We start from the raw sequence: 25,789 nt of genomic DNA, 5'->3' as shown, positions 1-25,789 counted from the left end.
CGGAGGGTGGTGCTTGATATCATTGTTCTTCCTCTGTTAACCATGGTTACCTGCAAGGAAACACATGCCGTCATCATTGCTTTGCACAAAAAGGGCTTCACAGACAAGGATATTGCTGCTAGTAAGATTGCACCTAAATCAACCATTTATCGGATCATCAAGAACTTCAAGGAGAGAGGTTCAATTGTTGTGAAGAAGGCATCAGGGTGCCCAAGAAAGTCCAGCAAGCGCCAGGACCGTCTCCTAAGGTTGATTCAGCTGCGGGATCGGGGCACCACCAGTGCAGAGCTTGCTCAGGAATGGCAGCAGGCAGGTGTGAGTGCATCTGCACGCACAGTGAGGCGAAGACTTTTGGAGGATGGCCTGGTGTCAAGAAGGGCAGCGAGGAAGCCACTTCTCTCCAGGAAAAACATCAGGGACAGACTGATATTCTGCAAAAGGTACAGGGATTAGACTGCTGAGGACTGGGGTAAAGTCCTTTTCTCTGATGAATCCCCTTTCTGATTGTTTGGGGCATCCGGAAAAAGGCTTGTCCGGAGAAGACAAGGTGAGCGCTACCATCAGTCCTGTGTCATGTCAACAGTAAAGCATCCTGAGACTATTCATATGTGGGGTTGCTTCTCAGCCAAGGGAGTGGGCTCACTCACAATTTTGCCTAAGAACACAGCAATGAATAAAGAATGGTACCAACACATCCTCCGAGAGCAACTTCTCCCAACCATCCAATAACAGTTTGGGGACGAACAATGCCTTTTCCAGCATGATGGAGCACCTTTCCATAAGGCAAAAGTGATAACTAAGTGGCTCGGGGAACATGGCCAGGAAACTCCCCAGACCTTAATCCCATTGAGAACTTGTGGTCGATCCTCAAGAGGCGGGTGGACAAACAAAACCCCACAAATTCTGAAAAACTCCAAGCATTGATTATGCAAGAATGGGCTGCCATCAGTCAGGATGTGGCCCAGAAGTTAATTGACAGCATGCCAGGGCGGATTGCAAAGGTCTTGAAAAAGAAGGGTCAACACTGCAAATATTGAATCTTTGCATAAACTTAATGTAATTGTCAATAAAAGCCTTTGACACTTATGGAATGCTTGTAATTATACCATAGTAACATCTGACAAAAATATCTAAAAACACTGAAGCAGCAAACTTTGTGAAGACCAACACTTGTGTCATTCTCAAAACTTTTGACCACGACTGTACTGTGCTTAATGAGCACAAACAAAGCAACTGGGCTGGATAACCTTCCTGCAAAATTCATAAAGGATAGTGCTTGTGTCACTGCTAAAATGATAACGCATATTGTAAACCTTTCTATTAGTAGTGGTACATTTCCAAATGATTTCAAAACAGCCCAGGTGGTTCCGCTCCACAAGAAGAGTAGTAAAAAAAAAAAATGTAGGAAACTACAGGCCTGTGTTGATCCTCAGCACCTTATCCAAAGATGTTGAGAGATTAGTTTTTAATCAACTTGAGGGATACCTTCGAGCACAAACAGCTCATTCCACTGATACTTGCCTTATCCACCTTTTTGAGCATATCAAGCGGGAAAGTGAGAAGAGGAACAATACAGGTATGGTCATGTTAGACTTGCAGAAAGTTTGACACTGTGGACCATGATATTCTCCTGATGAAACTGAAATGCATGGGTCTAAATGATGCAACACAGAATTGGTTTAGGTCTTATCTGACCAACAGAACACAAGTATGTAACGTTGGTGATGTTCTGTCAGAGGCCAAAGAAATATCCTGTGGAGTACCGCAGGGATCAATTTTAGGGCCTCTTATTTCTTATATACGTTAAATGATATGCCAGATACAGTAAAGTGCAAACTCCTGCTTTATGCTGATGACTCAGCCATACTGGTATCAGGGAAGGATACAGTTTACATAGAGGAGACCCTGAGTAAGGAATTGCATTTTGTTGGACATTGGTTGACTGACAACAAATTGTCGCTACATTTGGGAAAAACTGAATCGATTTTGTTTGGAACAAAACATAGATTGCTTAGGGCTGACAAGATAAAGGTTAACTGTGCAGGCAAGGAGATTGAATCTAAAACAAGTGTAAGTATGAAAATGTATGCACACACTAACTGTATGTCGCTCTGGATAAGAGCGTCTGCTAAATGACTAAAATGTAAATATTGGTGTGTCCCTAGATCAATCCCTTTCTGGAGACCTGAATGCTTTGAAAATTATTTCTAAAATGGCAAACAAATTGAAATTGTTATATCGTAACACTAGATATTTTAACATCAAAGTTAAGAAACTGCTTGTCTCAACCTTGATTCAGTGTCATTTTGATTATGCCTGCTCTGCTTGGTGTAGTGGGCTATCAAAAAAATTGAAAAAGAGAATGCAGGTCATGCAAAATAATGTTATTACATTTACATTTAGGTCATTTAGCAGACGCTCTTATCCAGAGTGACTTACATTTATTTTTTTCATACCCCCGTGGGAATCGAACCCACAACCCTGGCGTTGGAAACGCCATGCTCTACCAACTGATCTACATCCCTGCGACGGCGCACAATTGGCCCAGCGTCGTCCAGGGCAGGGGAGGGAATGGCCGGCAGGGATGTAGCTCAGTTGGTAGAGCATGGCGTTTGCAACGCCAGGGTTGTGGGTTCGATTCCCACGGGGGGACAGTATGAAAAAAAAATATATATATAAAAAATAATGAATGCACTCACTAACTGTTAGTCGCTCTGGATAAGAGCGTCTGCTAAATGACTAAAATGTTACAATACCAGAGCTAGTGTTATGTCTTGTAAAATCCCAAGAGTAAACAGTATTGCGAGGAGCACGTTTTTCTATACAGGCATTTGTCTAGACAAGAGCCTCTCCAAGCCTCCCCTTGGAGATCAAGCAAAGAAAAAGTAGAAATAGCTTTAAAAAGCAGGCAAAGGTTTTTCAGTTTGTCTAAGTAAGAGAAACCACTCCACTGCCCCTTGTGCCCCCTACTGCTGGTCAGGTGTATTTATTTGAATGTTAGGTATGCTGTGCAATGAATAGATTTTATAATGTGAAATTAATATGGATGATTTTTAAGGTTAGGGAAAAGTGCAATTTAAATATATGTATTTATGGTTGTTTGTAATTTTGTCTTGCCTTTTAATCATTATATGTGTTATTGTTTTTACCACCGAGGACCACTTTGGAAACAAACGTTTTAATGAATACTTTCAAGTGATATCCTCTGGGTCCACATTGTACATTTTGTTGTACATGTCTGTTTACCTAAATAAATTCCATTAAATTCCATTCAATAACATGTTGAAAGCGTACATCAGAATTCGGTAAGGACTGCACATCGTTGCATCCTCAACTTGCATGTTCTGGTAATATGAATTACCATATTCTAAATGTGATCTCGGTCATTCTGCGCACCGTGTGTAGACACCCTAATCAGGTTACGCACCCAATGCATATGGATCAGGTACATTTATCAAATGTCCGGTAATTTAAAATGTTGGTCAAAATGTCCGGCGCCACATTTTCCTAATGGAAACCCTGGAATATGCCTATAGTAAAAAGCCTACAAGGGGGATGTCCTCCATATGGCACTTTAATATTGTAGTGGACAAAGATGAGAAGAACATTGGTGTGGCCAAAGGCAGGCTACTGTGCAACTCACTATTCAGGTAGATACTTTTTTTGTATTTATAATCATTTGTTTTATAATTATTGTAGTATATCATTATTGTAGGCCTATTTATGAAATATCATCAGCCTATTGTTGTCATTTGTTGGGTACGGTAACGTTAGGCACTTCCTGGTAATTGCTGCAATATAGCCTATTTAAAACTTTTGTGAAGGTTTAAACCATTTCACAAGTGTTTTGTTTCATATTGTTGAGCCATTTTAAGTTCCAACTGCCGCAATATAATATCCTGCTTGTATTTCCCCTATAAAGAAGGACTTGACGGCCGGCACGCTCATTAGGCAGGATTAGGCGTCCGCCTATGGCGGCAGATTGACGAGGGCGGCATTTTCTGAGCTAAACTTGCCAAGACACACCTCCAACAACACATACAACCTCACATAATTCTGCCCAAAAACAATGACAATTGGCATATGAGCTTTTTAGGTGAGCGCTGATGCCGCCCTTTGATAAGCAGTGCCACTTTGTCAAAGGCGCAAAATATTTTGCTTGTCCATTCCCAGTGCGCCTCTCCAGGGTGCTGTTGGAGAGATGCATCTCTGAAGCACTCCAACGTTCCGTTAAAAGAAAATATCTAACGGCCTCCCGAGTGGTGCAGCGGTCTAAGGAACTGCATCGCAGTGTTGTGGCGTCACTACAGCCTGGGGTTCGATTCCAGGCTGTCACAACCGGCCATGACCGGGAGTCCCATATGGTGGCGCACAATTGGCCCAGCGTCGTCCGGGTTAGGGGAGGGTTGACCAGTGGCTTCAAGTTTGTATCCATTCATTTTTGACAAGCTGATCATTGCGAAAAAGAGAATACTTCTGCATTTCCCGCTGTGTAAACACATTGCAAATAGGCTCACGATAAGGCCGGACAAAGATGAATTACTGTTTAACGGAAGCCCTGCATTACTTTTCCCCAAAAAATAAACAAATCAGATGTTATTTTTTTGGGCAATAAATGCAGCACTTTGTTTATAATGCACTGTCCGCTCTTCCTTGAGGCTTTCCCAAGTTGATGTGCAAGAGACCAAACAGCGTCAGATCACACGCTCAGATCTTTTGAATTTTATTACAATTATTTATTGTCAGTTATTCTTGAATTAGATGTAGATATATTTTTTTATAGTCTACTCTATTACCCTATAAATCACATTAAATTACGAGATTGGATTGCACTTTTTCCAGTGTTACATTCATTTGACCTAATTCGAAGGATTGCCCTTCATTAACAATAGCATATTTCTCCTAGAAAGGGTAGTCTATGATAGGCCTTTATATTTGTATGGTCTTAATTTGTTAAAGCCTTGTTAAGCTATACCATTAAGTAGATGAATGAACTGAATACATTCCTGCATTACTTTTTTCCCCAATAATTTTTGAATATGATAGAATATTGCCTTATATTATACATCATATGTGAATAATGTTCATTAATGTTAATTTGTGTATTAAGAATAATAATAAGAAGAATAAGAATAATAATAATAAGAAATGCAAGGGAGAAGATCCATGCTGGGTCCTCCACGCTAGCCAGAAGAACAATTTAAGAAATGAAGGTTTGTGCCTGATCGCAACATTGACAGCAGACAGACGTGAGTACCAGAAATTTGATGATCTGTACAGCTTGGACACCACTGACAAGGATAGGCCTTCTCTGACACCAAATATAGAAAATGTAAAGAGGAGTGCTGACATGGTCAGTGCAAAGGTGAGAGCGACAATCAACTGTGTTGAATGTGAGAAACCAAGGTGCTTGTATGCCAAAAGCAAGCTGTCTAAAGAACAGAAAGCAGTCCAATGCATTCGGGATGAGAACACTTTTGCATGTGGTTCAGAGCTTTTCCAAGAAGACAATCCATATCATGAGCAGGTAGTTGCTTTCAAGGGGCTAACCTGTGGAATGCAAGTGGAGACGCAGTATTACTCAGCAATCACAGTGTCATTCCCAGATGTGTGTGTCCATTGTGGATGTCCAGATGTTCTTGAGGGGGAAGAGGTGGTGAAGCTCAAACAACAATTCCAACATGTCAGGCCAATGTGCCCAGTGTGTAAGCAAGAAGGAAAGCAGTTCATTACGAGAGCTCCAATAAACCTTAAACAGAAATGAACACCCTAGAGACCAGAATAAACAACAAAGAAAGGACAAAACAGACCGTGCTGTTGAACAGTAAAAAGCAGCAGGCGATTGTGCTATTGCCTCTGACCACAGAACATTGGCCGTCATTTTCATTTCCAGACGATTCTACATGTTGAATCGCCATTGTTTGTTGACACCCAGTAGGTGATCTACTGCACACGGCCAACTTTAGTTAAGGTGTCTGTTCTTGATTTTTATCCGATTCTTTTTTTCCCCCAGGAATAAAGCAACGGTCACAATTTATACTTCCCATTGTGTTTCATTTCACATGGTTATAACAACATTGTAACATCTGCATTATTTTAAAGAAAAATAGTGTAGGTTTTTGCATGGAACAATATAACTCTTGAAGCTCACATTAGGCCTAGAGCCTGCACAAGTGTCTAGGACAATGTGGTAAAGTACTGTTATTCCTTATCCACTTAATATTTTTACGTAAACAGTGAATCAATTTTGTCTGGCTTAACTCCTGATAAAGTTGGGTAGCTTATATTCAAACCATAAATAGCCAAATTGATTAGTCACAGGAATCAGGACAAATAAAGCCAACGCAATGGCCTGTTTTACAAATGGTGGGCCTAGCACATGGATGAGCATTCATAAAATTCCATTGCAGGCGGACATGGTAGGCTATACCCCAGTAAGCACAAGCAGACTTTTTTGGACGTATTTTTTTGGTTCTGTCCGGACATCGTTTTTTTGGTGTTTTCCAAACGGTAGAAAAATGCAATTCCAGACAACACTGTAGGCTACACCAGTGAGCACGGACCGACGCCGACTGGACGTCTTTTTATGGTGCAGTTCTGAACCAATCATAGACGTCTCTGTTTGGTTCAGATTTGGTCCAGTTTGGACCAGCTTTGATTTGGCCCAAACATAGACGTCTATAAATTACTTATTTTCAACTTTCATTCAGAACCAAAAATGAACCTGATTTCAACATCTGGAAAATACATTTTAGACATCTTTTCAATGTCATTTTGCTTACTGGGACTAATCTAGTTTTGCGGGGGCAGCATTTTTGTGTTTTGCCTATGGTGGCAGAACGGCAAGGACCGGCCCGGCTTGAGATACTTTTGATATTACCCTAATAAAGTTTAGAAACTTTTGTGAAGGTTTGGAGTGGCCTATTATACTGCAGGCCTATGATATGAAGGCAGTGCACACCAGCGCTCCAACGGACTCCACCAGTTGAACTTGAGGTGAGGAAGAATGTTTAAGGACTACCAGTGTCACTCTTATAATCTAACATAATGCTTATCTTTAAAACAAATATTCAGATAAATTCACGAATTAGCTTCCTTCTGTACACCTATATCTGTATAGATATATGCATGTCGGTGTTGTAGCAAGCCGCCGGCAAATCTCCATCTGTCCCTCTCTGGGGCTAGGCCTAAGCTTCTCTTCCTTTAAATTTATTTTTGTAATAATATACAGTGGACACCTAAACCTATGCATGCAATGCCCTGATGCATTTAGTGCTCAAATCTCAGACAGCTGAACTGTGATGTGGACAATTACTGTTTTAGGAAAGTAAAAACCAATAAAACAATAGGCTATAAAGTTTTGCATATGCGACACATCGAAACACAAGGAATAGTGTGTATTTGTCATAGGCCATTTTTAAGGACACGTAAATGTGGCTCATGTAAATATGGCCAATATCCCTTGTTTATTGATGGTGCTGGCTGCGTGGGTGGACGCCCTAATACATATGGATGACAGGTACATATCTCATATGTCCGATAAATACAAATCTTGTCATGAGCCAAATTTTCATAACAGAAACCCTGGTAGATAGGTATGAAAGCATTGTGCATGTATGCAGCTAGGAGCTGTACCTGTCTGACTGGGCAAGTCTTGGGGTGAGCAGGACTCGGTGGCTGGGGACGACGGGCTGGGGCGTGGCAAAGCCCGTCTGGAGGAACCTGTGGGCAGCGGCAGGTGAGCCCAGGATCTGAGAGACAGGGAGGGGGAGGTATGGTGGAGGAGTCAATTATGAGAGTATGTATGGGATATGTAGCCAACTGACATTGAGTCAGACATATTCTATTTTTTACAGCCAGATACAGTATCCATCTAAATTATTTTGTAATAACAGGAACAGATACTTCCGTATTTGACCCAAAATATGTATGTTTATGAGTTATTGTTGCTGCCATCTTGGGAAAGAATCCTAACTTCCACTTAAATAGAATCTTCACCTATTGACATCAATGCAAGTGAGATTTTGACTTAAGTGGAAGTTAGGAATCGTCCCTTGATGCCTTCATTAGCAGCAGGGCTCCTGATGGATTGCTATTCAGGCTGTTAGCAGCAAAGAGTAAGGGCTGTAATAAAGTACTCCTATCTTCAAAGCCCTCCCTCCATTACTAGGCCTAGTGCTCACCGGCGTGCCCCCAGAGGCAGCATCCTCTCCCAGGGAACAGTGGGCCTTCATCTCCTGCTCCTTCTCCTTCTCCTCATACATCTTCAGGTTGTACTCCAGCTCTACCGCAAGCTGCTCGTCCGCCGCAAAGAACTCCTTCACCTCACTGCGGTAGTCCTGCATGGTCAGCTAGACAGCAGGGAGAAGTGTTGTATCCCCTTAAGAACAGATCTAGGATAAGACTAGCTTGAGAACCCAAGGGGTCATACAGCCATTGGGTATTCATTCGAACCATTGACTACAGCGCAGCCAATGTGAACAATAGTCCCGACACCCTGTCTAACCGTTAATAATCATTCCGTGCAATATGGTTTTGGAAACCTCCGAAACTTCATATCAACCCAAAATAATTTCACAAATACAGAAGATCCACTTACTGTGTGCCACTTTAACACAGATTTCCACAAGGTGTTTTGTGTTGCACATAGATGCACATTTTAGTAAATTTGGCTGCCTACTAACAGACCCTCATTAACCGGTCAACAAAATTGGTTCCAAACAGTAAAATGCCATGACCAACATAAAATACTATGCATGCATGCATGGGACATTTTTCATCAAGATGCAACAATAGAAAGCCTATCGTCTTACAGTCAAAAAGCTATTATTGAACACGCAACTCCTGTAATTAAGCAACTAATAAAACATTTGCAAAAATGCAAAACAGCGTACTTAATGCGAGCGGTTCCATATGTGACAGAGATGAAAATCTCTGTTAGAAACAACTAGGATTAGTTTCTAATATGACTAGGATTGTGCCTTTGGCTTCTGGACAACAAAATAAACTTGATATGAAAACCAATTTCTGTCTTCTCTAGTTTACAACAGCCCTCTGACCGGCCTCTGCTTCACCACTGGCTTTATGGTAGGCGGGAGCAAATTGTTAGGTTCTGCACCAGAGTCCATCTCTGAAGTTGAAGAGCTACAGATGGTACTCTCCTTGGTGGCCTGTGTTTACATGTTTGTGCATGCTTGCTAACTGCTAGCACAGGCACAGACTCCTTTGTGTCAGCTCCTTTCAATGTTTTCTGCAAACTTTTGGGGTAAGCGTTGCATTCAGAGGCAATAGTGTTAGGGCATGTTTTTCCAATACTGCTTGTTTGAAGTAAAGTTAAACGTTCAGGTTTCAAACAATGATACTGCCTCAAGCTCACATTGCAAAGTGGTGGGTGATGCGCTGATAGCCTGCCTACCGTTGACTGTAGCCTACGCACTCGAATGGGAGGCGCTCTTTAATTATAAATTGAGAAAAAAAAAGGAGCTCTTTAAATCGTGGCCATCAAAACAGTTAACACGTGATTGCATTTAGAATTGTTATTTGTTGCGTAATGACTGTGCGTATAAAAGTATGTTTCACTCCAGTACCAGCTTTTTGAGGAGCTGCACTCGGGACAGAAAATACACGTGCCAATTTAATTCCACTAAATTATGCTAATTAACCTACAGACTTAAGTATGACCAGTCAAATGTATTTTTAGTAGCTTACCGCTTAACGGTTAACATCCCTAGTTGCACATTTACCTGAACTATGACACTTCCTGAGCTAACGGAAACTCCGGAGAGAACACAAAAACGTTGGCTCAAAGTGGTGTTCGACAAAAAAAACTGGAAATCTGTGGTAAAACAGCTAACAGTAAGTGTATCTTTAGTATTTGTAAAGTTATTTTTGGATCATTATTATATTAAGTTAAGTGTTCAAGGTTACCAAAACTGTTTCGCAATCAAATATCAAATGTTTCTAGATAAGAGCGTTTCACACTTGACCAAATCACCTCAGCTAATCAAAAGGGACATTGAATGACTCCAATGTAGCGTTGGAATCAGAAGAGCCCTCCTCCACAGTATTCACTATCCTGGTGGCTACAAACATTGTTATGGGATACATCTTGAATGGCAAACTGTGCTCAGTCCTAAGTTATTAAATATATTTTCAAAATGTCTATGTTGTTTTAATTTATTTTACATTTCTAAATTTCTAAGGACGCTATCATACATTATACTTGACAATTACATTTACATTTAAGTCATTTAGCAGACGCTCTTATCCAGAGCGACTTACAAATTGGTGCATTCACCCTATAGCCAGTGGGTTAACCACTTTACAATAAAATTTATTTATTTATATTTTTTTTTGGGGGGGGGGGGGGGGTAGAAGGATTACTTTATCCTATCCCAGGTATTCCTTAAAGAGGTGGGGTTTCAAATGTCTCCGGAAGGTGGTGAGTGACTCCGCTGTCCTGGCGTCGTGAGGGAGCTTGTTCCACCATTGGGGTGCCAGAGCAGCGAACAGTTTTGACTGGGAAACTCCGGACGTGATGTCATGATGATGGCTGTCTTCCCTCTCTGCCTTACCTGGAGGTAGCCCATGAGGTCCTTCAGGACTGGCGAGCGCTTCTGTTCCAGCATGCTCTTCAGATTAATGATGATGGGAATCATGCTCTCGATGAACACTTTCTTCTGGACCTGTGGGTGGATGGATGAGGTTTGTTCGTTAGCCGTTGGCACCCTCTAGTGGCTTGGAACACAACATTTGTAGGTTTAAGTAGTGTGGGACAAATACATGTTTATTCCAAGTCACTTCGGATATAAATGACTGCTAAATAGTGACATCATCAATATTATCAGTACTACTACAATTGTTTTATAATACAACATTGTGTGTCCTATTAAGATGTGTTGCTTGTAAAAGTAAAGAATTAAACAAAGCTTCAATTGCAACCAAATCCAATGAGTCCCGGCCCCCCTTTTCATCATTTATTTTTACTAATACCATTATTCAAAGCTCAACATACCTGTGAGACCACTTTCTTCTGGGCCACCTGCATGACGGCCTTCGCCATGGCCATCTGCTCGTCCTCCTGCGGCTCGTCGCCACCAGCCCCCGCCGCCCCGCTCAGCGCTGACAGCTTGATCTCCTTGAGGCTGAGGATCCCAAATGTCTCAGCCAGCACTGCCGCCCCGTCACCGTCCAGAGGCAGCTCCCCATCCACGAAGCACGCTGAGGGGGATGGGTGGAGGCAGAGACACAGCGAAAGAGAGGGAGAGGCAAAGAGAGCATATGAGCAAGAGAGACAGAGGTGCATACATTTGAAGAGTAAATGTAATTTCAATGTAGAACAGTTTTCTTGGAGCTCTTACCAAGGATGTTCTGGCTGATCTTGATGGTGATGTTAAAGCGCTGCGCGTCTGTGAAGTGCTCCAGCAGGAACCTATAGATCCTGAACCTCCTCTCTTTGTTCTGGGCTCCTTTCAAGGAGAACTTAGCCTTCTCACTAGGAAACAAACAGACATTTACTAGTGTTTCCCAACCTGTAATGGACTAGGGACTGGCAAACTTCATAATTGCTATCGAAAATGACACCCTTAAGTCCATTGTAACACATGGCACACATTTCCATTTCACACAATTGCTCGAATAGAATTGCCAGTTCAATAGTCTAGCTAGTTCACAATCACACTACAACAGTAAAGAACAAGTCCAATACTACTCATACACTGATTATAAAGCATTTTTACTGTGCAAATGTCTCGTTGTGACCATCTTACCATCTGAGGGGCTGATCAGCAATATCCCAAAAAGTGCAAGTTCAGAATCACTGATTTAGAATAGTCCTCATCACCTTCCTCGTAGAAAGTAATTGGTAGCCAATATAAAACTACTTTTAGCCCAAAATAGGAGCATAATTGTACCTGGCCGTTTGAGGGAATTTGTTGTAGGTCTTGTGTTTCTCATAGGAGTTGAAGTGGAAGATGCACTCGATTAAGTGCTGCGAGAACATCACTGGGTTCTTCTTGAGCAAGAGGTGAACCAGGCAGTACTCACACAGACTGGAATGGAAATAAATATGCGATGGGATTCATTTACCAGTTCCCTCAGCTTTATGTTCATTTGTTGCTTTTTGTAATGAGTGCATTGGAACTGGTGACAGCATACATATGAATGATCACCACTTACCTAGCAATGGTAGGATCAGAATCCACCAGCACTGCAATGAAACGGAAGAACAGCGAGCCCTTCCATTTGACAAACTCCTCCTACAAACAGCAACAGAAACTATTCATCATTCTTTACCCGCTTCCTGACAGTGACGGGTTTATTGAGGAAAAACTTTTACATTGTGGCTTTGGCAACCTGAATTTAGGAATTCCAAGTATATATATTTCCAGGGTTACAGCGACTGAGAACAACATTTAGGAGGGAATAGTCATTTTCAAGAAGATTGATACATTTTAAATCATCACAATCAAGCCATAGTAGCACTTCATTTTCAGTCCGTTTATTGTCCTCCGGCCACAACCGGTACAGCAGAGGGCGCTGTCTGTAGCGTATCTGAGTCCTACCTGCAGCAGGTTAGTGAGCATGGTGAGGGTCTGCTTGCGGATGAGCGGCTCCTTATCGCGGAGACAGGCCGACACGTTAGGAACGTAGCGGTCCACCATGTTGGTGTAGCGCACGCACAGGTCACACATGACCACCACCACGTTACTGCGCACCGCCAGCTCGCTGCACAGCTCCAGTTCGCGGGCGAACGCCGGCAGGTACTTGCGGGTCAGCTCCTCGTGCTGCAGGCACAGCTTACCTGGAGGGAGATGGGAGGGGTGGAGAGTTAGCTATCCAGTTATTTTTGGAGCTGAGTGCTTATGGTATTTGTATTTATTATGGATCCCCATTTGTTGCTGCCAAGGCATCAGTTACTCTTCCTGGGGTCCAGCTAAATTAAGGCAGTTATACAATTTTAAAAACATTACAACACATTCAGTGTGTGCCCTCAGGCCCATACTCTACTACCATACATCTATTACACAATGGTGTAGGGGCAAAGTTTTTTTTCTGGACAGTGTCTCAGCTAAAAATACATTCATTTCCAGGGAGGTGGTCTGAGGTGAGATCATACCTAGAGTGATGACAGCATGAGCCCGGACGCTGCTGGGCATGGAGGAGGCCTTAAACTGAGACAGAGGCTGGGAGCCGGCCAGCTCCTCTGACCCCTCTGTTAGAACACGAAGCACACAAAACATGTACAGTAGAAAGAAACATTCGACATAGTTGTGAATGGACCAGAAGAACAATGCTTAAGACTGATAAATTCAATGTGACCAAAGATACTGTGCAACAGATGATTTTACCAAGGTTTTCCCCCCTGCTGCCACTTAAGGGCTCCGTAACATTCTAATATTCTCTGAATAATGTATTCAAATACCTGACTGTTGTTCCACGCTGGAGGTGAGGACAGACTGGACCAGGAGCACGATGCGCTTGCCCACTTTGGAGGGACAATGCAGCGACGCCACGCCTAGTGTGTACAGGTGCTTTACCTGACAGGGGAAAAAATTGAATTGGTAGATAGATGGGCAAGATGACCCCAATGAAGCCCAGTTAATATGCAAAAGATCCGGTTTACATTTGCTTTGCAATAGTATTCAAAGGACCTGTCAATGAGTGATTCTGTTTAGACGTTAATTCCTCTCACCACCAAATCCTCATTGAAGTTCTGTGCTCCTTTTTCATTCAGGATGACGCCGGAAAGATACGCCTCGCAGACCGAGACTAGTTCTCCACAGTGTTGGTTAAGGAATGTCTGCAAAGCATAATTCAACTTCTGGTTAGCTAATACACTCCAAATTAAATATTGGAATTGAGTTCTTGGGATTTATTCAAATATCTGGGCCTAGGCCTCAACATTTTCTCAGACTCGCACACACAAAAACTACCTGTGTGTCACTGACTGCCTCCGCCTTGCCCAGTCGACACAGAGTCTCCACACTGGCGCTGATCACCTCCAGAGGCATGTCAAAGCTCTTCAGCCAGGTAATAATGTCATCTGCCATTACAAAAGATAAAATAAGTTAGATCCACAGACTAAGGATAGCTAGGGTCAGGGCCAGGGCTATTTCCAGACCACGTGAGGTAGATACACACACACAAATATACATACACACACACACACACACACATCTATATCTATCTATCTATCTATCTATCTATCTATCTATCTATCTATATATACACACATACATACACATATCCATATATCTATCTATAAATACACATATACATTTAACTCATTTAGAAGACGCTCTTATCCAGAGCGAGATAGATAGATATACATACATACATACACACAGTGCTGTGAAAAAGTATTTGCCCCCTTTCAAATTTTCTCTACTTTTGCATATTTGTGATACTGAATGTTCAGATCTTCAACCAAAACCTAATATTAGATAAAGGGAACATAAGTGAACAAATAACAACAATTACATATTTATTTGATTTATTTCATAAAGTTATGCAACACCCAATTCCCCTGTGTGAAAAAGTAATTGCCCCCTTACACTCAATAACTGGTTGTGCCACCTTTAGCTGCAATGACTCCAACCAAATGCTTCCTGTAGTTGTTGATCAGTCTCTCACGTCGCTGTGGAGGAATTTTGGCCCACTCTTCCATGCAGAACTGCTTTAACTCAGTGACGTGTGAGTTTTCAAGCATGAACTGCTTGTTTCAAGTCCTGCCACAACATCTCAATTGGGATTAGGTCTGGACGTTGACTAGGCCATGCCAAAACCTCGAATTTGTTGCTGTTTAGCAATTTTCATGTAGACTTGATTGTGTGTTTTGGATCATTGTCTTGCTGCATGACCCAGCTGCGCTTCAGTTTCAGCTCACAGACGGATGGTCTGACATTCTCCTGTAGAATTCTCTGATACATAGCAAAATTCATGGTTCCTTCTATTAAGGCAAGTCGTCCAGGTCCTGAGGCAGCAAAGCATCCCCAAACCATCACACCACCATGCTTGACCTTTCGTATGATGTTCTTACTGTGGAATGCAGAGTTTGGTTTTCGCCAGACATAAATGGGACCCATCTCATCCAAAAAGTTGACTCAAGTTTGCCAAAAAGCACCTGGACGATCATCAAGACTCTTGGAAGAACGTTCTATGGACAGATGATTCAAAAGTATAACTTTTTGGACGACATGGTTCCAGTAATGTCTGGCGAAAACCAAACTCTGCATTCCACAGTAAGAACATCATACCAAAGGTCAAGCGTGGTGGTGGTGTGATGGTTTGGGGATGCTTTGCTGCCTCAGGACCTGGACGACTTGCCTTAATAGAAGGAACCATGAATTTTGCTCTGTATCAGAGAATTCTACAGGAGAATGTCAGACCATCCGTCTGTGAGCTGAAGCTGAAGCGCAGCTGGGTCATGCAGCAAGACAATGATCCAAAACACACAAATCAAGTCTACATGAAAATTGCTAAAAAGCAACAAATTTGATGTTTTGGAATGGCCTAGTCAAAGTCCAGACCTAATCCCAATTGAGATGTTGAGGCAGGACTTGAAACGAGCAGTTCATGCTTGAAAACCCACACGTCACTGAGTTAAAGCAGTTCTGCATGGAAGACTGGGCCAAAATTCCTCCACAGCGACGTGAGAGACTGATCAACAACTACAGGAAGCATTTGGTTGGAGTCATTGTAGCTAAAGGTGGCACAACCAGTTATTGAGTGTAAGGGGGCAATTACTTTTTCACACAGGGGAATTGGGTGTTGCATAACTTTATGAAATAAATAAAATACATATGTAATTGTTGTGTTATTTGTTCACTTATGTTCCCTTTTATCTAATATTAGGTTTTGGTTGAAGATCTGATAACATTCAGTATCACAAATATGCAAAAGTAGAGAAAATTTGAAAGGGGGCAAATACTTTTTCACAGCACTGTATACAGTTTATGTCGGAAGTTTACATACACCTTAGCCAAATACATTTAAACTCAGTTTTTCACAATTAATGACATTTCATCCTAGTAAAAATTCCTTGTCTTAGGTCAGTTAGGATCACCACTTTATTTTAAGAATGTGAAATGTCAGAATAATTGTAGAGAGAATGATTTATTTCAGCTTTTATTTCTTTCATCACATTCCCAGTGGGTCAGAAGTTTACATACACTCAATTAGTATTTGGTAGCATTGCCTTTAAATTGTTTAACTTGGGTCAAATGTTTGATGAATTTTGGCCCATTCCTCCTGACAGAGCTGGTGTAACGGAGTCAGGTTTGTAGGCCTCCTTGCTCGCACACACTTTTTCAGTTCTGCCCACAAATGTTCTATCGGATTGAGGTCAGGGGTTTGTGATGGCCACTCCAATACCTTGACTTTGTTGTCCTTAAGCCATTTTGCCACAACTTTGGAAGTATGCTTGGGGTCATTGTCCATTTGGAAGACCCATTTGCGACCAAGCTTTAAATTCCTGACTGATGTCTTGAGATGTTGCTTCAATATATCCACATAATTTTCCTTCCACATGATGCCATCTATTTTGTGAAGTGCACCAGTCCCCCCTGCAGCAAAGCACCCCCACAGCATGATGCTGCCACCCCCGTGCTTCACAGTTGGGATGGTGTTCTTCTGCTTGCAAGCCCCCCCCCCTTTTCCTCCAAACATAACGATGGTCATTATGGCCAAACAGTTCTATTTTGTTTCATCAGACCAGAGGACATTTCTCCAAAAAGTACGATCTTTGTCCCCATGTGCAGTTGCAAACTGTAGTCTGGCTTTTTTATGGCGGTTTTGGAGCAGTGGCTTCTTCCTTGCTGAGCAGCCTTTCAGGTTATGTCGATATAGGACTCGTTTTACTGTGGATATAGATACTTTTGTACTGGTTTCCTCCAGCATCTTCACAAGGTCCTTTGCTGTTGTTCTGGGATTGATTTGCACTTTTCGAACCAAAGTACGTTCATCTCTAGGAGACAGAACCCGTCTCCTTCCTGAGCGGTATAACGGCTGCGTGGTCCCATGGTGTTTATACTTACAGATGAACGTGGTACCTTCAGGCGTTTGGAAATTGATCCCAAGGATGAACCAGAATTGTGGAGGTCTACAATTCTATTTCTGAGGTCTTGGCTGATTTATTTTGCTTTTCCCATGATGTCAAGCCAAGAGGCACGGAGTTTGAAGGTAGGCCTTGAAATACATCAACAGGCACACCTCCAATTGACTCAAATGATGTCAATTAGCCTATCCGAAGCTACGAAAGCCATGAAATCATTTTCTGGAATTTTCCAAGCTGTTTAAAGGCACAGTCAACTTAGTGTATGTAAACTTCTGACCCACTGGAATTGTGATACAGTGAATTATAAGTGAAATAATCTGTCTGTAAACAATTGTTGGGAAAATGACTTGTGTCATGCACACAGTAGATGTCCTAACTGACTTGCCAAACGATAGTTTGTTAACAAGAAATTAGTGGAGTCGTTGAAAAACTAGTTTTAATGACTCCAACCTAAGTGTATGCAAACTTCCGACTTCAACTGTATATATACACACACACACACACACATATACACATACAGTGGGGAAAAAAAGTATTTAGTCAGCCACCAATTGTGCAAGTTCTCCCACTTAAAAAGATGAGAGAGGCCTGTAATTTTCATCATAGGTACACGTCAACTATGACAGACAAAATGGAGAGAAAAAAATCCAGAAAATCACATTGTAGGATTTCTTATGAATTTATTTGCAAATTATGGTGGAAAATAAGTATTTGGTCAATAACAAAAGTTTCTCAATACTTTGTTATATACCCTTTGTTGGCAATGACACAGGTCAAACGTTTACTGTAAGTCTTCACAAGGTTTTCACACACTGTTGCTGGTATTTTGGCCCATTCCTCCATGCAGATCTCCTCTAGAGCAGTGATGTTTTGGGGCTGTCGCTGGGCAACACAGACTTTCAACTCCCTCCAAAGATTTTCTATGGGGTTGAGATCTGGAGACTGGCTAGGCCACTCCAGGACCTTGAAATGCTTCTTACGAAGCCACTCCTTCGTTGCCCGGGCGGTGTGTTTGGGATCATTGTCATGCTGAAAGACCCAGCCACGTTTCATCTTCAATGCCCTTGCTGATGGAAGGAGGTTTTCACTCAAAATCTCACGATACATGGCCCCATTCATTCTTTCCTTTACACGGATCAGTCGTCCTGGTCCCTTTGCAGAAAAACAGCCCCAAAGCATGATGTTTCCACCCCCATGCTTCACAGTAGGTATGGTGTTCTTTGGATGCAACTCAGCATTCTTTGTCCTCCAAACACGACGAGTTGAGTTTTTACCAAAAAGTTCTATTTTGGTTTCATCTGACCATATGACATTCTCCCAATCCTCTTCTGGATCATCCAAATGCACTCTAGCAAACTTCAGACGGGCCTGGACATGTACTGGCTTAAGCAGGGGGACACGTCTGGCACTGCAGGATTTGAGTCCCTGGCGGCGTAGTGTGTTCCTGATGTTAGGCTTTGTTACTTTGGTCCCAGCTCTCTGCAGGTCATTCACTAGGTCCCCCCGTGTGGTTTTGGGATTTTTGCTCACCGTTCTTGTCATCATTTTGACCCCACGGGTGAGATCTTGCGTGGAGCCCCAGATCGAGGGAGATTATCAGTGGTCTTGTATGTCTTCCATTTCCTAATAATTGCTCCCACAGTTGATTTCTTCAAACCAAGCTGCTTACCTATTGCAGATTCAGTCTTCCCAGCTTGGTGCAGGTCTACAATTTTGTTTCTGGTGTCCTTTGACAGCTCTTTGGTCTTGGCCATAGTGGAGTTTGGAGTGTGACTGTGAGGTTGTGGACAGGTGTCTTTTATACTGATAACAAGTTCAAACAGGTGCCATTAATACAGGTAACGAGTGGAGGACAGAGGAGCCTCAAAGAAGAAGTTACAGGTCTGTGAGAGCCAGAAATCTTCCTTGTTTGTAGGTGACCAAATACTTATTTTCCACCATAATTTGCAAATAAAATCATAAAAAATCCTACAATGTGATTTTCTGGATTTTTTCCCCCTCAATTTGTCTGTCATAGTTGACGTGTACCTATGATGAAAATTACAGGCCTCTCATCTTTTTAAGTGGGAGAACTTTCACAATTGGTGGCTGACTAAATACTTTTTTCCCCCACTGTGTGTGTGTGTGTGTGTGTATATATATATATATGTATATATGTATATGTATATATATATATATATATATATATATATATATATATATATACACACACACACAGACACCAGCCACTCAGATTTCTTTACCAGCTAAAATATTTTTGACATAATTACATCAAAAAACAGACAACCATACTTTGTAATGTTTCTAAAACAAGAATTGTATTAGTAAGAATTAATGTGGTATAATGCAATTTTATATTATTTTTTTGTGACCCGAGTCTTTTAACAAAAATATCAGATGAGACAAAATATTCAGCTGCCCCTTTAAGGGCAGGATGTTACCATGGTAACTTGGCCACTCCAGTTGTCATGTGTTAGATTTGAGATCTGACTAGGGCGTCTCTTCGCTATCAGCTGAAGCAGCAGACTCAAAATAACATTGAAAAACAACCGAGCTTGTGAACAAAACAATTTAAATAGCCAAGAGACACTTGGAAAAAGTCTCAATTTGTAAACTTGAGTAAATTAGACCAACTTTTATGCTTGTGCGCAGCACCTCCAAAACTAAATATATCAGCACTTCACTCAGTACGCACAGCTCCTCTGCCAGGCAGTATTGCTGCATGAGGTAGGATATAGGATGCATATTTATTTGTACGATTAGCAGATATGAAACAAAATGGCAGAAAAACTGCAACTCACATGTGCTCATACTTTACTTTTTAATATTTTTTATTCGCGAATGTAATGCTCGCACTGTAGAGCCCTGCAAATTGACCATCCGCCAATGTGGCTGGTGAAATACACATTCTTACCCGCCAATAGCTAAATCTAGCCGCATTTGGCAGGTGTTCATTTTATGTCCTGGAAGGAGCCATCTTGACAGCTCCTCCTGTGTAATCCCATTCAAAGCAACTTAGACACCCACCGACAATCCTGCTCTTGGTGTCTTCGTTCAGATGCTCGCCGATGTCCCCGATCACGCACAGGATGTGGCAGGATGTTGTCACTGTGACATTCTTTGACCTAGAAAATAAAACATGACAAACACAGGAGAGGGGCTGTTTGAAAATACACAGCCTCCCTTTCTTGACATAATGAACAGTCTGTATAGTGACTGGATTGGTGAAAGCCATGTTGTGAAACCTCTTTTCACCCATCACGTTGTCTAAGGTCAGGAAATACTTCAAGGAAGGGAGGAAGAAAGGATGCATTGTTTTAGTATTAAGACATGGCCAGAGAGAGGGTCGGATACATTTATTTACAAAAAGATCATAAATACTGTAAGATATATTTCTCAATAGCCTGATCCACACTGACCTGACCAGGTCGTCCCAGGCGTCCAAGATCTTTCCGTAGTCGAGTCGGGGGCAAGAGCTGGCAACTTTAGAGAGCAGTAGCCACGCCCCGGCCGCGTGCTCCGCCTCCGTGTGAGAGATGAGGTCGTTGATGAAGGCTGCGGTGAACTTGTTCTGCTTGGACCACACTGTGAAGGCCCTGCTGAAGTACCGGCTGTAGAGGATGAGGAATGCAAAGGTTTAATAAAATAAACTTAGATACACTATGGAAGTTAATTGTTCAGGTCAAATTTTTGTTTGAATGTTAGATGTATGATTAATACATATTTAATATAATATTGGCTGTGGGGAGGTGCACTTTAATTAACATGAAGTCCCCGAAAGCAGCATGAAAGTGCACCTACCCGAGGTCCTGGCAGAGGTCACACAGCAGGCCCAGCAGGTCCCAGGTCAGTGTCTGCTGGGCGTCCTTGTAGCTGTAGGAGCCGTGGCTCTTCACCTGGCTGAGGATGGTCTGCTCTAGGCACTCCAGGGCCTTCTCCTGGACCGAGCTCTCTACGTCCACCACGGCCGGCACCACGCCCCGCAGCCACGCCTTCTGTACCAGGCTGTTCTCTGGGTGGACCTGAGTGGAGGGGTAGGCACAGACACGGGTGACATGAGAAAAATATGGAGGAAAGAAAAAAGAACAGAGGAGAGTGATTGTGAATGACTGAAGTTGGCTATACTGGCCAGAGATAGAGAGGGATCTACAAGGCTCCTAGACCTTATGAGCCGGTTTCCTGGACCATGGAAGCGCCATAGATGAATAGGATGGAAGCGTTGATCTGCTCATTAACAATATGGCAGAAGCTCAACTAGACTAGGGCAGTGTTTCCCAACTCCAGTCCTCAAGTACCCCCAACAGTACCATGAACTAGAGGGTAGTGGAAGGCCAGGCAGTGAGCAGTGCCACCCAGACAGACAGACAGAGCTAGCTACTCACAGCGAGGAGGTCCATGAGGCACTGCAGGGCCTTCTTCTTGACAGACAGGGCGGGGTCACGGGTGCGCTCCGACAGCACAGCCAGGTTCTCCTCACTGAGCATGATCACGTTGTGCTTCAGCAGGCCCATCATCGCCTGGACACAGTGAGGGTTGGTGAGATTTTTTTAAAAGAGGGGGTTGGTCGTATTTGCACACCTTCTATTGCCCCAGCAGGTGCAAAGAGTAACAAGCAAGAAATGTGCGTTCCACAATCTGTGTTTTAACCCTTTGGGGGAGGTGGTTCTACTAAGCTAACATTTTGAATTGTATTATGGTCATACCAAGAATCATTTAGATATTTGATTTTGAATGCTAGGACCCCTTCAGGTATTTTTTATTATTATTTGATTAAACATTGAATTTGGCTTTACTGCTATTAGCCCATATAAATGCAATGAATAACAGAGTCATACATGGAAAAACAGTCCCCAAAGAAATCTTAGGGGAAGTTTGTTTTGAAGTGTCTGTCCTATATCTGAGAAAAGAAAGATCAGGAAACATAGACAGACATATTTAACCCCATTTTTGTAGGCACTAAACTACTTCCATATATACTTTCATTCATGTTTTAAAACTGGTACCAGGCTACCTTCAGGCGAGTCTTGTGAGCGTCCTAGAGCACGTGTTCAAGAGTCTCACCTTTCCATAAAGGGGTCATAAAAGTGTATAGGCCAAACCCTTCGGACGCTACAGATGTTTTCTTGAGAAGACCGATTTTTGGGACGTCTCATGGTCTGAAACACCACTGTAGCTCTGCCACCTTTCACTGATTTCGGCGGATGCAGTGAATTGAGACGCAGCCCATGCAAAAAGCCAGATATTGCTAACAGAGATTTCTTAAATGGGGATTTTTTTATTATGCTAATTCCACTTCCCAGGGCCGCAGAAATTGACTCAAGATGGTTAATGGCATACAAGCACGCAAGAGGAGCCTACAACTTTTTTTTAAGCCATGTCAAGTCAACTATTGACACACTGTACAGTACACACATTAAACAAAGACATTGAAGTACGTACCTGCAGTGCACACTTCCTCACATTGGTCTTTGGGTCACTCACACGGCGCTTCAGTAAAGCCATTGTGTCCTTTGCTAAAGAAAACACAAGCATCACATTACCATCAAATACTGAAATCATGTCCTACCTAACAATGGTTTGACTAAATAACTAAAAAGCCTTAGAAAAATAAAAAGATAGACTTACACTCAAAACTTGCATTGTCATTGTTTGTGATCTCAATAGTCTTGAAAGGTAAAGTCTTGAAAGTTTTTTGGGTGGTCTGTGAATTTAAAGTGCCTAAAAAAGGAAAGGAGCAGGGCACATTGAGTTTGTACAATGAAAGAAAGAATACATCAACAAAAATATCCAACTGTATTACTGGATTTAAAGCTGTTGTAGAGATTACCATCAGATCCGTCAACCTCCAAGACAGTCTGCGCAGATGCTAAAATTGATAGAAATGACAAACTACAGTTTAGTATGCAACTAGTATTCGGTGATTTGTGCATGTGCACATACATGCATACGTGTTTGTTTGTGTGAGAGTGAATGTGTGTGTGACTCTCACTGGTGGAGAAGAGCTCTTTGACGCTGCGTGTGGCGTTCATGGAGGGCAGCTCCAGGCACTGGGACAGGCAGGTGAGGGCGTGGCCTCGGACTGTGGGCGAAGCGTCTGAGCGACGGCCAAACACCATGTTGTGGACCAGGAACCTGTGGGGCAGGAAGGAGACTAGTTCTGGGTCCACATTTTCATTTGCTTCCCTCTCTGGCTGTTCCAGCAGAGCCATGGCCACGTCCAGAGCAAACATCCGGTACGCCACCTGGGGGAAGACAGCAGAAAGATTAGACCAAGTTCAGGTGCAGTTCAAAGCCAACAGCTCAAAGCCCAACTAAGTCATACGTGACAGAGCTTACCTTTGATTGTCTGGAGTAATCAAACAACCACTTGATAAATGACATGTAGTCTGCACAGGGCATTTTGGTCAGCAGCTTGGCCACGGCCTGGGCCCCATGCGTACGGTAGTCTGTCTTGTCCACCATCTGGAAAATCCATGCCAGGACAAAGCTATTATCTAATGTGATCCAATGTCTTTATGAGTAAATTCTCTTTGAGAGCTTGGATTAGTTCTGAATTGACTCAATTGTATGGATTTCATTTTCAAGTTAATGTAGTTTTACCCGGAAGCATATGTGCTGCAGGAGGATCCGTAGGAATGGCAGTGCTGGCTCTTTCAGTTCATCAACAACGTGACTATGATGAGACACATAGGGTGAGATCCGTTACAGCACCTAGCGATATGCATTTCAAACTGCAAACAAAAAACTTCAAGGGTTCTATAAGTCCATACAGGAGTGCATGTTATTATTTTATTATGTTGTTTTTTTTGAGGGGGGTTAAAGATTCTACATACATACAGGTAGAGGGGAAAACAAACTGATCCCCTATCGCAGTCGTTCCAAAACTGTGGGGCGCGCCAGGCAGGGCACGAGGATCCCCCCCCAAAAACAATTTAATACATTTGGAGAAAAAAAAATGTGAAGGAACTCAGTCCGGCTTTCAACTTATTCTTGAAAGTTGTAATAGTAGAAAGTACAAGTCGCAATTTCAAAATTAGGTAGTGCATCATAAGTTTTCCTCGTCATGTCAGTCATTGCATACCTTAGAGAGCCATTTATAACTTGTCATAAATGTCTAGATCAGGGGTGTCAAACTCATTTTAGCTCAGGGGCCACATGGAGGAAAATCTATTCCCAAGTGGGCCGGACCGGAAAAATCATGGTATATATAACTTAAAAACAACAACTTCAGATTGTTTTCTTTGTTTTAATACGATCAACATACAACATAAAGCTGGAGCCTGAGGACAGTGTGTCCAAAATAGTACAAGCACAACATCACTATTAATCATAAAACATGTCAAGTTTATTTGAAAATTCTAAAGAAAAAGAACACACAAACACACAATGCCTCAGTGATTAACAGAACTGTTTCACAGATCACAGAACTATATCAGGGTGTCATTTCTCAGGCAGAAATGTAGATAAAAATAATGAAATCCTGTTCCCCAAACAAGTGCAAGAACCACAGAGTCAAGAATAGGTTAAATATACAAATAAAATAAAAACAATTAAAAACAATAGCACATCAACATAAAAACATATAAACATAAATCTGAAAGCGTTGCTCAAACTCCCGTAACAGTCCAGCTATTTTATCTTTGAACCGCTTCATGTCTGCCACATGTTGGGTCGCGCACACATTTTTCAGACAGGGGAAGTGAATTGCATCACCACCGGCAAGTTGCGTCTCCCACAATGACAGCTTCAACTTGAAAGAACGTATGCTGTCATAATACTGCGTGACAACTTTGTTGCGCCCTTGCAGCTGTTTGTTCAAGTTATTCAGGTGCTCTGTAACATCCACCATAAATGCAAGGTCCGGCATCCATTCTGCGGAATGAAATTCTAACACTGGTTTGCCCTTTTCTTCCATGAACTGTTCAATTTCTTCTCGTAAATCAAAGAAACGCCTCAGCACAGCACCTCGGCTTAACCATCTTACCTCAGTGTGGTATGGCAGGCCATAGATGTGGTCTTTCTCTCTGAGAAGGCTGTCAAACTGACGGTGATTCAGGCTTCTGGATCGGATGAAATTAACAGTTTGGATGACCACCTTCATGACGTTATCCATCTTTAATGACTTGCAACACAAAGCCTCCTGGTGCAAAATACAGTGAAAAGTCAAAAAATCACGTCCTCCATTTGCAGATTGCACTTTCTCTCTGAACTTTGTCACAACGCCTGCTTTTTTCCCGATCATTGAGGGCGCACCATCTGTAGCCAGGCTGACAGCGCGGGACCAGTCCACTCCGACCCTGTCCAGCACGCCGACAAGTGTGGTAAAAATATCAGCTGCTGTCGTTGTATCTGTCATCAGCACCAACTCCACGAACTCCTCGGTGACGGTCAATGTGTCATCAACTCCGCGGATGAAAAAATGGCCAGTTGTGCAACATCTGTAATGTCCGTGCTTTCATCAATTGCAACCGAAAACGCAATAAATTACTTTACTTTTTGCTTCAACTGGCTGTCCAAATCCACTGAAAGATCGGAAATCCTGTCTGCAACTGTGTTTCTTGTCAGGCTGATATTTGCAAAAGCCTGCCGCTTTTCAGGGCACACAATCTCCGCTGCCTTCATCATGCATGTTTTTACAAATTCACCCTCACTAAATGGTTTTGAAGCCACTGCGATTTCATTAGCAATGAGGTAGCTAGCTTTCACTGCAGCGTCACTGATGTCTCGGCTGTG

At 42.4% G+C, this 25,789-nt stretch overlaps 1 protein-coding gene across 1 annotated transcript in view; it reads right to left on the bottom strand.

Annotated features, from left to right (window-relative positions):
* Positions 1 to 25,789, bottom strand: part of ncapd3 (non-SMC condensin II complex, subunit D3) — a 40,566-nt gene that overhangs the window by 7,773 nt on the left and 7,004 nt on the right. Inside the window, exons 9-30 of the mRNA XM_084178106.1 lie at positions 23,657 to 23,729; positions 23,393 to 23,518; positions 23,046 to 23,298; positions 22,884 to 22,922; positions 22,682 to 22,774; positions 22,496 to 22,569; positions 21,439 to 21,573; positions 20,858 to 21,078; positions 20,476 to 20,667; positions 20,084 to 20,181; positions 13,935 to 14,044; positions 13,694 to 13,801; positions 13,424 to 13,538; positions 13,118 to 13,213; positions 12,564 to 12,802; positions 12,178 to 12,257; positions 11,913 to 12,050; positions 11,361 to 11,494; positions 11,015 to 11,220; positions 10,575 to 10,685; positions 8,184 to 8,351; positions 7,636 to 7,751 (exon numbers count right to left, since the gene is read on the bottom strand). Of these exons, the coding sequence (XP_084034232.1) occupies positions 7,636 to 7,751; positions 8,184 to 8,351; positions 10,575 to 10,685; positions 11,015 to 11,220; positions 11,361 to 11,494; positions 11,913 to 12,050; positions 12,178 to 12,257; positions 12,564 to 12,802; positions 13,118 to 13,213; positions 13,424 to 13,538; positions 13,694 to 13,801; positions 13,935 to 14,044; positions 20,084 to 20,181; positions 20,476 to 20,667; positions 20,858 to 21,078; positions 21,439 to 21,573; positions 22,496 to 22,569; positions 22,682 to 22,774; positions 22,884 to 22,922; positions 23,046 to 23,298; positions 23,393 to 23,518; positions 23,657 to 23,729 (2,925 nt within the window). The remainder of the gene's footprint in view (positions 1 to 7,635; positions 7,752 to 8,183; positions 8,352 to 10,574; positions 10,686 to 11,014; positions 11,221 to 11,360; positions 11,495 to 11,912; positions 12,051 to 12,177; positions 12,258 to 12,563; positions 12,803 to 13,117; positions 13,214 to 13,423; positions 13,539 to 13,693; positions 13,802 to 13,934; positions 14,045 to 20,083; positions 20,182 to 20,475; positions 20,668 to 20,857; positions 21,079 to 21,438; positions 21,574 to 22,495; positions 22,570 to 22,681; positions 22,775 to 22,883; positions 22,923 to 23,045; positions 23,299 to 23,392; positions 23,519 to 23,656; positions 23,730 to 25,789) is intronic.

Source organism: Coregonus lavaretus (genome assembly GCF_964263955.1).
Source record: "Coregonus lavaretus genome assembly, chromosome: 15".
In the NCBI taxonomy this organism is placed as follows: domain Eukaryota; kingdom Metazoa; phylum Chordata; class Actinopteri; order Salmoniformes; family Salmonidae; genus Coregonus; species Coregonus lavaretus.
The sequence above is the reverse complement of the archived record's forward strand: the minus strand, read 5'-3'. Positions and strand labels throughout refer to the sequence as shown.